At 46.6% G+C, this 13,758-nt stretch overlaps 1 protein-coding gene across 7 annotated transcripts in view; it reads right to left on the bottom strand.

Moving 5' to 3' along the window:
- Nucleotides 1–13,758, bottom strand: part of LOC148018485 (protein-S-isoprenylcysteine O-methyltransferase B-like) — a 92,033-nt gene that overhangs the window by 41,610 nt on the left and 36,665 nt on the right. For 5 of the 7 annotated variants that reach the window (XM_087661758.1, XM_087661761.1, XM_087661760.1 and 2 more), the window contains exons 2-4: nucleotides 1,912–2,155; nucleotides 1,673–1,801; nucleotides 1,456–1,580 (exon numbers count right to left, since the gene is read on the bottom strand). In XM_087661758.1, coding sequence (XP_087517884.1) covers nucleotides 1,490–1,580; nucleotides 1,673–1,801; nucleotides 1,912–2,155 — 464 coding nt within the window. In that variant the 3' untranslated portion in view covers nucleotides 1,456–1,489. Of the gene's footprint in view, nucleotides 1–1,455; nucleotides 1,583–1,672; nucleotides 1,802–1,911; nucleotides 2,156–13,758 lie in introns of all 7 variants that reach the window. The other 2 variants (XR_015687692.1, XM_087661757.1) reach the window with 1 other exon arrangement.

Here is a 13,758-nt window from a genome sequence, read left to right on the forward strand (position 1 = left end):
CCGTGCAATCTCTGTTCTAAGACAGCACACAAAAAAAGTGACAAGCATGTCCATATGAATGCTTATGTGCTAATGATCAGTACAGGTTGGGAATTTCCCCTTCAGCATTTAAGTTGTCTCATGGCTCAGATTTAACACTGAAGTAGACCATTGCCAGTCATCAGCAAATTATTTTTCATATATGATATCATCAGAGCTCTATTTTTCAGAAAAGCTGATGCGTGAAGAAAGACGAGTTGCTAGCCAAAAACCTACAATCAAAGCTGTAAAATGCCTCAAAAGCTGAAGCTCCAACTCAAATGCAGAACCGCAAAGGCTGAAATTCTGTGGCACGGCATAAAGCCACATGTTATATGGACAGGGAGATGGATGCACTAAGCAAGAGCAAAAGTGGGGCAAAAAATATGTATATCTTCCTACAGTTAAGTTCAGAGTGCTATAATTGCCCTGCTTTGGAATATATTTTGCACTTGACACTCTGCTGCATTGCTCCTGTGGATCCCCTCTTGCACCTACCAAATAACCAATTGTGCTTTTTGACTCAAAAATTGTCCAAAGCTAGATACAGATTAATGACTGCTATGGAGCTGAAAACTGCTTTAACTGTTGGCAGATCAATCAAACACAGACATGGGTGGTCAAACTCAGACACTCTAGTTCAACTACCACACATACACTGCTGGACATAAAATTTGTTGACCCAATTTTATGCAATTCGACTGAGACACGTTTTGAAAGTGCAGCCAACACTTTTACATGAGTTTGCAGATCTGTTTCCAAACCACATAGATCATGTGATTTTGCAGGTGAACAACTTGCATATGTTCAAGCCCACCAAAACTTTGCTGATGCCATCTTGAAACCTTGCTGACACCTTAGCAACTCTACTGCCTTATAGGAGATTCGTCAGCTTCTTAAATAGCAGAATTTCAAGTAACCTGATATGGCTACACTGTTGCATGGAACCACCTAGGAGCCATTCCCTAGCACGGCACTGCTATGCAATCCAAATACTTATCTGACAGCAAGCAGGGAAACAACCTAGACACTTCCATCCAAAGACAGGAGAAATTTTGAGTATAGTAAACATCAATGGGAGAAAACAAGCACATACCTCAGGCAATACAGTAAATTGTACCCATGTTTCATTCAAATCCACTTAAAAACATCAATACAAATTTAAGACTGGTAGTCACCCAAGACTTAAGAAGTAAATAAAAGCACATGCTAGCACCCTGTTACAAGTAATTAGGCCAAAAAAATCCAGTTCATTGAGATTACTATGAGACAAAAAGCCATTTTCTCGGAAAGCATCAAACACAAGCATTGTCAACAAGAATTTGAATAAATGAAGAACACTGGTTGTTTCTACTGAGTTTTGTGAGAGCTTAGAAGAAGCAAATACTTGTCCAAACATGCAGCCTACATTTACTAAAAAAAATTTATAGCCCTTACCATCAGGACTGTGAACATAAGATGACATAGGAAATCATCTGACAAAAGGTATTCCTGAAGGCACTCTTTTCGCATACTCCACATAATCCTTTCTGAAAAAATGTCGAAGGTAGTACTCTTCAAATCTATGCCAACCATGTCAAGGAAATCCTAGCATAAAATGATCTCGAGGGAAGGGAATGCCAATACAACTCAAGTATAAGGGTTTAATGGATACTGAATACGGTGTGCAAAAAAACGCCATGTGACAACAGTGTATGCCACAGCACATAAGGGATTACAAAGTAAAACTTGTGTCCCAATGGACCATATAAAAAAGCCCAAGTAACTTGGGTGGCGAACCAATCTGCCACAAAAGGGAACCCTTAGCAAATGGTGCAGATCTGAATAAAATTATCTAGAAATCAAAGAAGGAACATGTAATAGCACGGACTAAAAACTCAGTTTTCTCCTGACCTGTAGATCCCATGAGTGACAAGTTCATGGTTTTCACAATGATATGTCTTGATGTCATGAGTAAAATTTCGTTCAGCAGTAAGTATAGCAGATTTACGAATAACCTCCCCACAAATTATCAGTGCAAGTCCTGTATAGCTGACCCATGGTTGTGCTTTCAAGTTGGGAATCCACATTGCCTCCACTCCATACTCCAACAAGCCAGACAGCATTGCGAAAAGATAGTGCTTACTGAAAAGAAATGCTGCATCAATTCCACACAGACATAAAAGAAAAATTCAAAAGCACTCAAGGCTGAAGTGTATTGCAAAAATTTGGCAGATTTCCGACCCCTGAACAGCAGCAGTATCTGGTGACGATCATGTATAAACCCTGATCAGAAATGGTGCAAAATCTTGAACTGTAACTGAGAGGCTACTTTCTAGGTTTGCACATGGTAAGCAAACCAAACGTGCAATTTCTTTTTGTTTCTAACAAAGTTGATATTGCAAACCAAAAAAAACAGTAATTTGAAAAAACAGTTCTGCTGATTATCAACACAACAATGTGGTGATATACATATTTGAGCCTCAGTTCCTGGATCACAACAATGCGATGGTATAAACGCAAAAGAAATCTGAAGAAAAATGTGCCCATCTGAATGCCATACAAAGCTGCGAAACAGCCAGCCCTGCACATGTGAGAGCCATGTCAATGAGGACAGCAGACTGGTAGCAAATGAGGATGATGCAGGCAATAATGTGACAGCTAAGGCAGTAGGCTGCTGGCAAGTAGGAGAAGACTGAATGCACCTGCCTAATGGTAGGGTTTGTGGGGAGGAACACAGAGTATGTAAAGCAAATACTATAACACAAAACTCAAAAACATGGAAAGTGGAAGAAATGGTGAATCATGGATACAACTAATACAATGGAGTGAGCCTCGGAATTCCTATCTGTGGAACCAGTACTGAGTTGAGTAGAGTTGAGTCATTGACATCGATCAGAGCTCAAAGATGATTGCACTCTCCTAGCTGATCAAGTGACAGGACCTGTGGATGAGCATGCTAGCTTTTTAAGAGCCAAAGCCAAATCGCTTTCACTATGGAGGGAGCTAAATGCTGTCCTCCAGGCAAGGGATGTCAGAGAAGACAGCAGGTGATGATGGACAGCCATAGAGGGAGTGAAACACAGTCCTCAGAAGTTGTAGGTGATGATGAAGTGATCTCCAGGGACTGTTGTATCAAAATGCAGATGTAGACTAGCTGGAGGCAGCTGCTAGGAGGTGGGATACTAGCTGGAATAACAGTAGCAGTACAAAACACAGTCATAGTGGCTGATCAGAACTGGTGTGATATAGAAAGCGCAAGGGCAGCAGATAGTAAACAGCTCCAAACAGCAAAAATGCAATGCTGGTCTAAGAAACAACTGCTGCAAAATACTCTTTGGATGTTGTCTGGACAGTACAGCACTAAAATGCAGAAGAATGTATGCTGAATCAAGTTGCCATGCTGAGAAAGCAGATGCCAAGCTGAAGGCAGCACCTGAGTGTCTCCACAAATTGTGATGTCCTCTATGTCAGGGTGTGGACAGCAACTGAAACATTGTTTCAGGCAACTATAACATTGCATACAACATGGGAGGATGCCAAAGTCATGCAGCACTTGTGCCTACATCAGGAGTTTTGGTATAAGCATTGTACCATTTGTTGAGCAACCAAAGTCATTAATTCCTATTTTGGTTTCCATGTACAGCCCCAAAAAGGCCTTATTTGTATTGTACCATTTGTTGAGCAACCAAAGTCATTAATTCCTATTTTGGTTTCCATGTACAGCCCCAAAAAGGCCTTATTTGTATCATTTATTAATGTCAGGACACCACTCAAGAGAGTCAGGGCGCCACCCTAGAAAGTTCAGTGACTCGTGTGCCTATAAATAGGGGGATCCATCTTCACTCTGTACTTTTTCTTTCATTCTTCATCATTCCCCCATTACACCTTCAACCTCACCTCTCCCACTATTGTCCACAGCCCTATTGTTATATCCTTGAACATCCAGATGGGCACTAGTAGCATTGGTCATAGTGGTCACGAAGTGACTTGGTGCGAATGCACCAAGTGCGCTTCAGGGTTAGGGCAGTAGAGTCCTATTTATAGGACTAAAGGCCCTATTATGCACATTCATTGTGTGATCACCACTCTTGGACTCTTGGTCTATTGGCCAACACATCCATGCACCAAGATGGTGTGTGTTAGTGGTATGAGACACCAAACCTTGGGATGTGATTGTGGGTCAAAGTGCTACTAGCTCGCAGGCCGGGGGGTGAGTCCATTTGGCTCTATGGCTAGGAGGTGAGTCTAATGTCCGCTTCCTTATATTCATGAATGTGGTTTGTATCGTACCTCATGTGTAGGTTAGATTTGAGGGGGATGTATCACCTATCCTAGCAAATATCTCAATTTGTGGTGCTGTCTAGCTGATCGTGAGGCCTTACCAACTGGTGATTTCATTCTTGAAGTCCAAACACTCCAAATTTCTACGTTTTGGGTCCACACAGCCAGAAGAACTGCTCTTCATCATTTCCATTGCTGCATTTGCTGGCTTCACTCCTCCCTGGACTGGTACAGCAAATCGTCTTCATCATTATTGTGTGTTTCCAGCTCCAGCTGCCACCCCAGCACCCAAGTGACAGTTCCCAGCCATCAGCCACATTATGGAGGCAACATTTGCAACAGTTTCAGGCCACTTACAACAGGTTACACCCTCTTTTATCATCCCTACATTGGATACCTATGTTTTTGAGTTTTCTTCACTCCTGAAGGGCTGCTCAGCAGTCACTTATCTACATCCACTTACATGGAGAGATCTTCACCAACATTCATGGGTTTTCTTCTCTAGTTGGCTGCCCAGCAATCATCTTGACAGCAGCCATTATCTCCTAGATGTTTCAGCATCTCCAACAGCTCTTAAGGACAACGTTTCGCCCTCTCTACTGCTGTCCTTAATCTTCCAATGTCTACTCGGACATTCCACTGCCCGTAGGACTGCATTTCACTCTCTCCATAGAGCATCCCTTTTCCTTGTCATCGACTCCTCTACCTGAAGGACTATATTTCGCTCCCTTCATAGTGCACATTCCTTCAAGATACTACCACCTACCAACCAAGATAATGTCGTCATTTGACACATGAACCTGTCGGATCCTTGACTTGATCTATAGGAGGGAGGAGGTGACGAGACAGATAGAGCAAGTTTGGACCAAGGAGTGGGGCACGAGGGACTAGATCACAGAGGAGGTTGCAAAGGCCTAGCCGAGTCTAGCTGAATCTGTCAAGAGGCAACCATACAGACCAGGCAGCAGAGCTGGGAGGAGGAGAGAGCACTCCGGCGGGACCTTGCAACCATGCAGAGATTACTACCGGAGGCACCAGGGGATCCCACCCTCCACGCACAGGAGGTGCGCACGCAAGCAGCCACTGCTGGCCTAGAGGACAAGCGCTCGGAGTTCTCTTTCTGCACCTCATCAGCTTTCTGGGTGCGGAAGGGATATACGATGTGTAGGGAGTTCTTCTAGGTGCACCAACCTCGCTCCTCAAGAGAGCAAATACGCAGCCTTCGAGATCAGTATGGAAGGACTCGTTCTAGCCCCAGACGAGGTGATGGAGATCGCCACCAACTACTAGAGTCGCCTGTTCCAGCAGGAAATAGCCTCAGCTAGAGGGCAGCGATGTAGACAACAAGTCTGGGACCACATCTTGTCCCTCGTCTCAGAGGAGATTGGACACTCCCTCCTAGCCCCCTTCACAGAGAAGGAATTGGAGGAGGCTTTCCATACACAGGACGGGCAAAAATGCCCGGGAGAGGATGGCCTCTCTAAGGCCTTCTTCACTACCTACTGGGAAGTGGTGAAGGACCCCCTACTGATGGCCTTCTAGGAGATCTTCACTACAGGACAGATGCCAAGGAGTCTTTCGGCAGGCCTTATCAGTCTTCTCCCCAAAGGCGGAGACCGGTTGGAGCTTTCCTAGTGAAGACCGATCACATTATTGTCAGTGGCCTATAAGGCATTGGCAAAGATGGTTGGTAGGCAACTACGCCCCGAACTACCAGACATCATCCAGAACACACAGACAAGCTTTGTCCAGGATAGGAGCATCGTGGACAATGTATTCACCTTCTTTGAGGCAACAAAGTGGGCTCAGCATAGCGGGCAGAGACTAGCCGTACTACTCTTGGATTTCGAGAAAGCTTATGACTGGGTGGACTGAGACTTTCTAGAGGGCACCATGGTGAGGTTGGGTTTCCCCTAGGCTTGGATTCGTGGGGTCTCCGCACTTTATACATCAGCCACCAGCAAGGTTCTCATAGGTGGTAGGCGAGGGGAGGAGTTTCAGCTAGAGAGATCGGTACGGCACGGCTGCCCCCTGGTCCCGTATCTGTTCCTTCTCTTTGCAGAGGCGATGTCCCATTTCCTTAGGTCATGTGTGAGCAGATTACACAGCCTCCAACTTCCAGTGAGAGAGGAGACCGAGTTGTTAGACTCAAATCATGCAAATGACACAGCACTTTACATAGAGGACGATGAGCTAATGCTGTAGAGAGTGAGGCTGGCTCTTGAGGTGTTCTGTCTTGTAGCAGGAGCGAAAATCAACTGGCGAAAGTCGGTTGGTTTCCTCATAGACCCGGACTCCAGCACGGAGTGGGGCATCCACCTGGGATTTAGATGGTGAGCAGAGGGCAGATCGTCCGGTACCTAGGGTTCCAAGTGGGACTTGACATCACCCCCGCCCAGCAATTTCTTTTTGTCCTTGATTCTATTCAGAGGAAGCTAACCTACTGGAGCACGGCTCGCCTCTCACTAACTGGTTGAGCCTTAGTGGTTAACCAGGTCTTCCTAGCGACGGCCTGGTATATCACCTCGTGTTGGTGCTTTTGCTCATCCTGCATAGTGCAACTTCGCCGCCTAGTGCGGAACTTCCTTTGGTCAGGGTCAAATGGCTCCAGGGATTCCAGGGCCAAGGTGGCGTTGGCGACCATCATACGGCATCGGTCAGAGGGAGGGCTTGGGATCATAGACCTAGAGTACCAGAGTATGGCCCTCTTGGGCAAGATAGTTGTCCGCGGCCTCACACCAAGCAAGCAGACCTGGAAGGTTTTATTGCAGGAGGGTCTTCAAGATTGTAGACCGAGGCTTAGCGGTAAGTGGAGGCCGTCCCTAAGACGGATCTTCACATCAGCCCAAATCAACCCCCCCCCCCCCCCCCCCAAGATCACCTTTCCTACGCAGCTTACTCCGCATGTGGCAAGGCCTCCGTAAGGCCCTAATCTAGAGCCCCCCAAGCTGCCAAGAGGAGATAGACCGTCAGCCGGTGATCTAGAACCCTCAAGTCAAAGATCGAGAAGGGGCATAGATTGGTGAGCGCCCCCACATCCAGTGGGCTAGTTGGGAGGCCACCCGTACCATCAAGACATGGTGGGAGGTGTACAAGATGGCGGACGAGAAGGTGTTGCAACAAGTATGAAGCTACCAGAGAGGAGTGGAGTTGAGGAGAAGGGAGATAGACATAGCAATACCTCTGGAGTGGCTTGCTCCCTCGATGCGAGTGCCGATAGAGCCCAGGGAGGTATGGGCCGCTAGGTTTTCACCAGCACGCATTCCCCTATAGGTGACAGGTAGAGTGGGCGGCGCCCCACAGGGGGCCTCCTTCACCGTTCAGAAGGGGGGGCGTCTGGCCCTTGACAGAGAGCAGCATGATGAGGGGATAGCTACCCTTTCGTGGAGGAGGATTCGGGTGGTGGACCTTCAAGGGAAGACATGGCAACTGGATCCCTATATTTTCTGGAAGGAGCTCAGGGAGTGGCGCCTTTGGATCTGGGAGGATAGACCACTTGTTGAGCTAGAGTGAAATCCAGGAGAGTGGCTATGGCCAACCGCTGCAGTCGCCAAGAAGCCACCGAGGTTCTTGGAGTACACTGCCAAGATTGGCAGACACGTACTGATGCAGGAGGATATGGATTGGGCACCGTCATGTAGCAGGCACTAGGTGGAGCACAGCATCACGGAGCCGTTCCGACGGACCTTCTGGCACCGCCTATGGGATAGCTGGAGGCTGAGGAGGGTATCATATTTCTTATGGCTGGTGGCACATGGAGGCTTGGCGGTGGAAAGTTGGCTTGCCCAGATGTAGGAGGGAGGTTGTAAGCGATGCACACAGCAGCCTCTGGAAACCCCAAAGTACTGCCTTTGGTCATGAGGCGTAGCTCGTGTGGAGAGGAGCATGCCGCATCCTTCGTCGTATAGCACCCATCCTTGGATGTATCTCATGGGGAGCTTTCTATTGGTAGGCAGTCAGCCAGGGCCGTCACCTTCTATATGAGGTCGAGATGCAAGACACGATATTCATCATCGAGGTAGGGTCGTGCGCAGTGGTCGGTTTGGAGACTCTACCCATCCGTCAGGTACGGGAGCCCACAGCAGACCGCTCTGAGATATGGGAAATCATAGGGAGTCTTACTGGATGGCATATCTGGAAGATGCGGTGTCAGGAGGATTTCGGCAAAGAGAGACTTTCAGTACAGGTGACCTTAGCAGAGCTCTGGACCTCCATCATCCACTCCCTCCGTGGCCATTGGGATCAAGTGTAGGCCGAGTCCAGGGCTCATCAGGAGCTCCGTTATCATTTCATGCATACTTGGGGTGGCCAATACCTGTTTTTCGTGATGCAGGCAGGCAGCCCCAGATGGCGATACACCCCCCCCTCCATGGCTTCTTGCCCCCATCCCCCCCAGACCACATTGAGAGGCTTGTATACATGATGCATTTGTGACTTTGCATTAGCTCCAACTAGTCTGCTAAGCATAAGCACTACGTTGTAATCAGTTTTTTTGAGTAATATAATCAGCCACATTTTATTTGCAAACAAAAAAAGATAATGTCGTCATCTCCTATCTCCGTTCTATTGTATCAGCAAGATTCAGTGTTCATCTTTCTTCATTCATCTTCTTCTATAGTGTTTCTGAGTTTCTGTTGTTAGCAATCATGTTTGTCATGCCCTATCATCTCCTACCTAAGAGCCTCAGTGTGAGTCAAACGAAGACATTAGGAGCTCTAACATGTCTGTCATGTGTTTTGATGAAGGTGGCATCTTATGGGCATTTTCTTCAGTTGTCAGCATTTTCTTCAGTTGTCAGCATCCTATGGGCATTTCTATGCATTTTCTTCAGTTGTCAACATCCTATGGGCATTTCTAGGTTAGTTTTTGCATTTTCCAATCTGCTCCACCTATCAGACATTGTCCTTGTCAATTGGGATTTTGTTGGTGGCCATCTGGTATTTTTTCTGGCATTTATTGTGCCACGACCAACATTAAATGTTGGTTGGTCAATTTTTTGACACCTATAGGGTGCAGTCGGCCAAATTTGGGGATTCTTGGCTATATGTAACCTACCTCTCCCACACTTGGCATTCATTCTCTCCAATCTTCTATCCTCCTTGGCAAGTACACACTTCGACACTCAGTCTCCTTTGTGCTTGGTACTGCCGCCTGATCTAATACCCTCACTGACACTATGGGCTATGCATGCGGGGACTCATCAGTCTCCTTCCACTTTCTTGTTTGTATCAACATTCTTTCTTGTTCAATGCAAATTTCATTCTTCTTTTCTTGCACTCTCTCTCTATTCCTTTATCTTTGTGTTTCTATTCCTTTCCGTTGTGCACTCTCACATGGTGTCAGAGCATGGTATCATTGTCTAAGAGACACAAAATCCCTGATTCTTGTAGAGGAGGCCATCCACATCTGCATTTGCTGAAAACGCATGCATTTGATGATTGCGACAGCATCTAGTGATCATACGTCAACATCTGAAGGTTGGCGACATCATTAGGAGCCCAAATGACTGCTTCTGGGCATTAGGCGACTATTCACTATCAGTGTTTTGATCAAAACGCAGCCTTCTAGGTGGTGCCAACATTTCCCTAATCAAGACGACAGTCTTCTACAATCAAACGCAACCCTTCTGTAGCAAGCGACAACATCCTAATCAGCGTTTTGTGCTTCTGTATCCTCCTATGTGTAGTCAACAATCTATTCACCTCAGGTGGACCATCTACATCGAGATCTTGGTATCTTGTAGCCGATTCCTTCTATTCTAGGGCTGTCTATAGCCAAAACGCAAGTTTTCTTTTGTGGATGATTGCAGATTTTCGAAAATGTATTTTCCGTTTTCAGGCTCTGAAGACAAAGATGGCAATTGTCATTCTCAACACTCCTCCGAGTGAAGGCGTGATTATTATTGCAAGTATCATTGGAGGGAGGACTCTCCCATTCGTACTCATCCCCCTTCTATCCATCTTTCAAAAAGGCTCTGTCTGAAGTGAAGATGAATCCTTTGGTACCCTCTATTCAAGTACCCATCCTTCCTTAGCTATCCAAAGAGGACCGGCTGGACAGCTCCAACTATTCCCTATGGTCATACAGGGTGGAGTGTTTTGGACTCCTCCGATCTTTGGGAGCTTATTTCTGAACCTATCCCCTATCCTAAGAAGGATCCCGCAGATAGGACATCTATGGACCGCACAACCTTATGGGATTGTCTCAATTCTAGGGCCTGACCCTTCCTCTTTACGAGTTTGCAGGATTCGGTTCTTGTTCATGTTTGCAAGTTGAAGATCACACCAAAAGTGTGGAGTAAGCTTGCGTCTCTCTCGACAAAAGACGTTTGCCCACAAGATTTCCCTTGAGAAGAAGTTGTGGATACTCAGTATTGATGACTCCTCCATGAAGGAGCACATCACTAAGATGGAGGACATGAGTAAGTTTGCCTCTCTTGGTCGGATGATATCTTCCAAACATATGGCTATGATGCTTTTGACTCGGCTGCCATCTCCTCGATTTGATATCCAACCTTATCATATGAAGGACCTACAAGACCCTTCTATGGGACAAGTCATCACCGCTTGTCTTGGAGCAAAACAAGTGACTCCGAGGGGGTCAGTACTAGTGGATCTGACTCCACTAAAGCCCTTTGTTGCAAATTCAAGAGGAGGATAGAAGAAGAAGAAGAAGTCAAAGGCAAAGAAGCACACAAGTTCTTTGGGCTCTAACTTAGATTTAGAGAAGCCGAAGTACCCACATTGTGGAAAGGGACACATCCTGAGGAAAAATGCTAGAAGAAGTACCCTCACCTTCAAAGTCTTCTACTACCTCTACCCCTACTATTACACATTACTCCATGTTCCTTCATATCCATACTTTGGAGGAGCCTTCTTCAATGGCTCTGATGTCTTCTGCACAGCCTTGATTAGTGGACAATGGTACTTCGAGTGATATGACTCCACAAGGTGATTTGAAACAAGAGCTCTGTCCATCAACAAGCTCAATCACTATTGGTAACATCTTATTGGTGCCTATCAATAGTGTTGGTACATTGGCTTTTGTTGAGCTAAAATATGCATTACTTGCTGATTAGCCTCTTAAACTGCCCCAAAAAACACTAAAAATGCTCTTTTAGAGTCAAACCCTAAAATGGGGAGCAATTCGAGAGAGTTCAGTGGAAACCCTAAAACGGGGAGCGGTTCGAGAAAGTTTAGAAGAAACCCTAATTTTTGGGGCGCCCTTCCATATCTATAAATAGACAGGCTGCCCCCATTCAGTAATCATCCTTGTTTGCAGGTTACACCAGCCCACACACCCTCTGCTGCTGTTGGCGCCCAGTTTCCAGCCTACAGCCTGCCTCCATCTGCTGTCTAGCCATCATCGACTGCAGCCACATCATCTTCAGCCTGTCCAGTGCTGTAGGCAATAGCTCTCAGCTGCTGGCAACTGCTCCAAACTGTCCCAGACTGCTGTTCAGCCTGCTATCTATCATCTCCAGGGTCAGCCAGCCTGCGTTTTCAGCATTGCAGGCCCTGACACTCTCAGACATTGTTTCAGCCTGCTGTTTACAGCACACTGTGCACAGTTTCCAGCCCCCGATCGGTGGTACACTGCTGCGTTTACCAGTTTCCAGCCTCTAGACTGCTGCATTTTGGTGACCAACCTGCTGCCATTCACTATTCAGCACTCCTACACTCCGACTGGTGGTCACAAACTTGGGATCCGTCTTCGGTGGACGTCACACTCCGACATTGCTCTGCCCTTGAGCACACTATACACTCTTACATTCATTTACAGCATTCATTCACTTCAAAGTTGTGTTCTCTCTCCCCCTTCTTCTATTTGTGTTTGAGTTTTGAGTTTTGCGTTTAGGTTATGAGTTTTGAGTTTTGCGTTTAGGGTTTGAGTTTTGCCCTCTGTGTCTGTGTCTGTGTCTGTGTCTATGTCTATGTCTGTGCCTTTGTGTTTCTGTCATGGTCGTACACTCTGTGTGTCCTCAATGCAAACCCTAGCACTCTTCTTAACATGGTATCAGAGCCGGTGCTCTTGTAAAGAGTATCCTACAGATATTGTTGAGAGCTAGTCTTCGTGCAAGGCACACAATACGACTCGTAACCAAATCAGAATGTCCCAGACACCTTCTCCAGTTCCTATGATGTCTTATCAAGCTTCTCCATCATTGGAGGCCCTAAGACGGCATTATGGACTCGGTGAGGAGGATGACACTCCACCTTCACTAGATTTCACTAACATAATAGAGGAGGACTTTGAGGAGTACTATCACAACAAGTACGGTGATGTTTACACCCCTCCTACCAGTTTTGCTACCACATTCGGACCAGTTGGTGAGGCTAGCCACCTCTTCGATCATGGAGGACATACGGCATTAAGAACGTCTGGCGATCCATCTTCATCATCTCCGCTAGGTCCAATGTCAGGTTTGTACAATTCTTTTGTGTTGCATGAATCAAAACCCTTACATGTTTCTTCTTTTGAGGTACAGGATCCGGATGGCTTTGCGTATATGAACTTCAATAGAGGGGGCTCACGAAGCAAACGAAATTCAAGTACATCTACAACTTCTGTTTCATTTGAGCATATTACACACACTTCTCACTTCCCTCCCATCCCACTCTCTTCTATATCACACCTTGATCATCTCTCATCATCTTTCCAAAATCTTGGATTATACTCCACATCTGCATCACACACCCTAGGGATTGGATCTACCATCTCCGCTCCTAGCACCTTTTCCTTCTCCACCCCATTCTCTACCTCTTTGCACCATGGTACTTCATTAGGGGAAATGCCACCCTTTAACACAGTGTCTCTCACCTTTCAGCAAATGAGCATACCCATAACTCATGGGTCGACTGTGATGGGCATCCCCCTCACTATCCCTAGCTTCACATCTCCCATGACCACTCATACACACGGGTTTCCATCCTCGGCTTATGGTGCATCTTCACACTCTCCTTGGGTTACATCTACGCAAGGATTCCCATCTTCTACTCCCCGTGTTCCCATCCCACCTCCTTGGGTTACATCTACGCAGGGATTCCCATCTTCTGCTCCCCGTGTTCCCATCCCACCTCCTTGGGTTCCTCATGTGGCTACCATGCCTATGCCTAGTCAACCCATCCCTACCTATGGATCCACCTTGCACACTACCGGCATGCCTGGTGGGCACTTTGGGGCCCATTCCCAAGTGTACTCCACTCCCCCATCCTACCCCCACTACACTTTTTCACACTATCCATCTCCGAGCACTACCACTCCTATTGCAACGGCCAAGAATGCCTTCACGGATAAGACACGTTTTAACGGGTCAAATTTCACTACTTGGTCGAATTTCATGCAACAAGTGCTTGAGTCTCAGGGTCTTTGGGACCTCGCCATTGGTCTAGAGCCTATGCCAGACCCTCGACTAGCTCACCCTGACTACATCCGTCAATGGAGAGTCCGCAATGCTACAGCCAATGTTGAGCTGAT

Source organism: Lygodium microphyllum, chromosome 21, assembly GCF_053477565.2.
Source record: "Lygodium microphyllum isolate KBCC chromosome 21, Lygodium_microphyllum_v1.1.10, whole genome shotgun sequence".
In the NCBI taxonomy this organism is placed as follows: domain Eukaryota; kingdom Viridiplantae; phylum Streptophyta; class Polypodiopsida; order Schizaeales; family Lygodiaceae; genus Lygodium; species Lygodium microphyllum.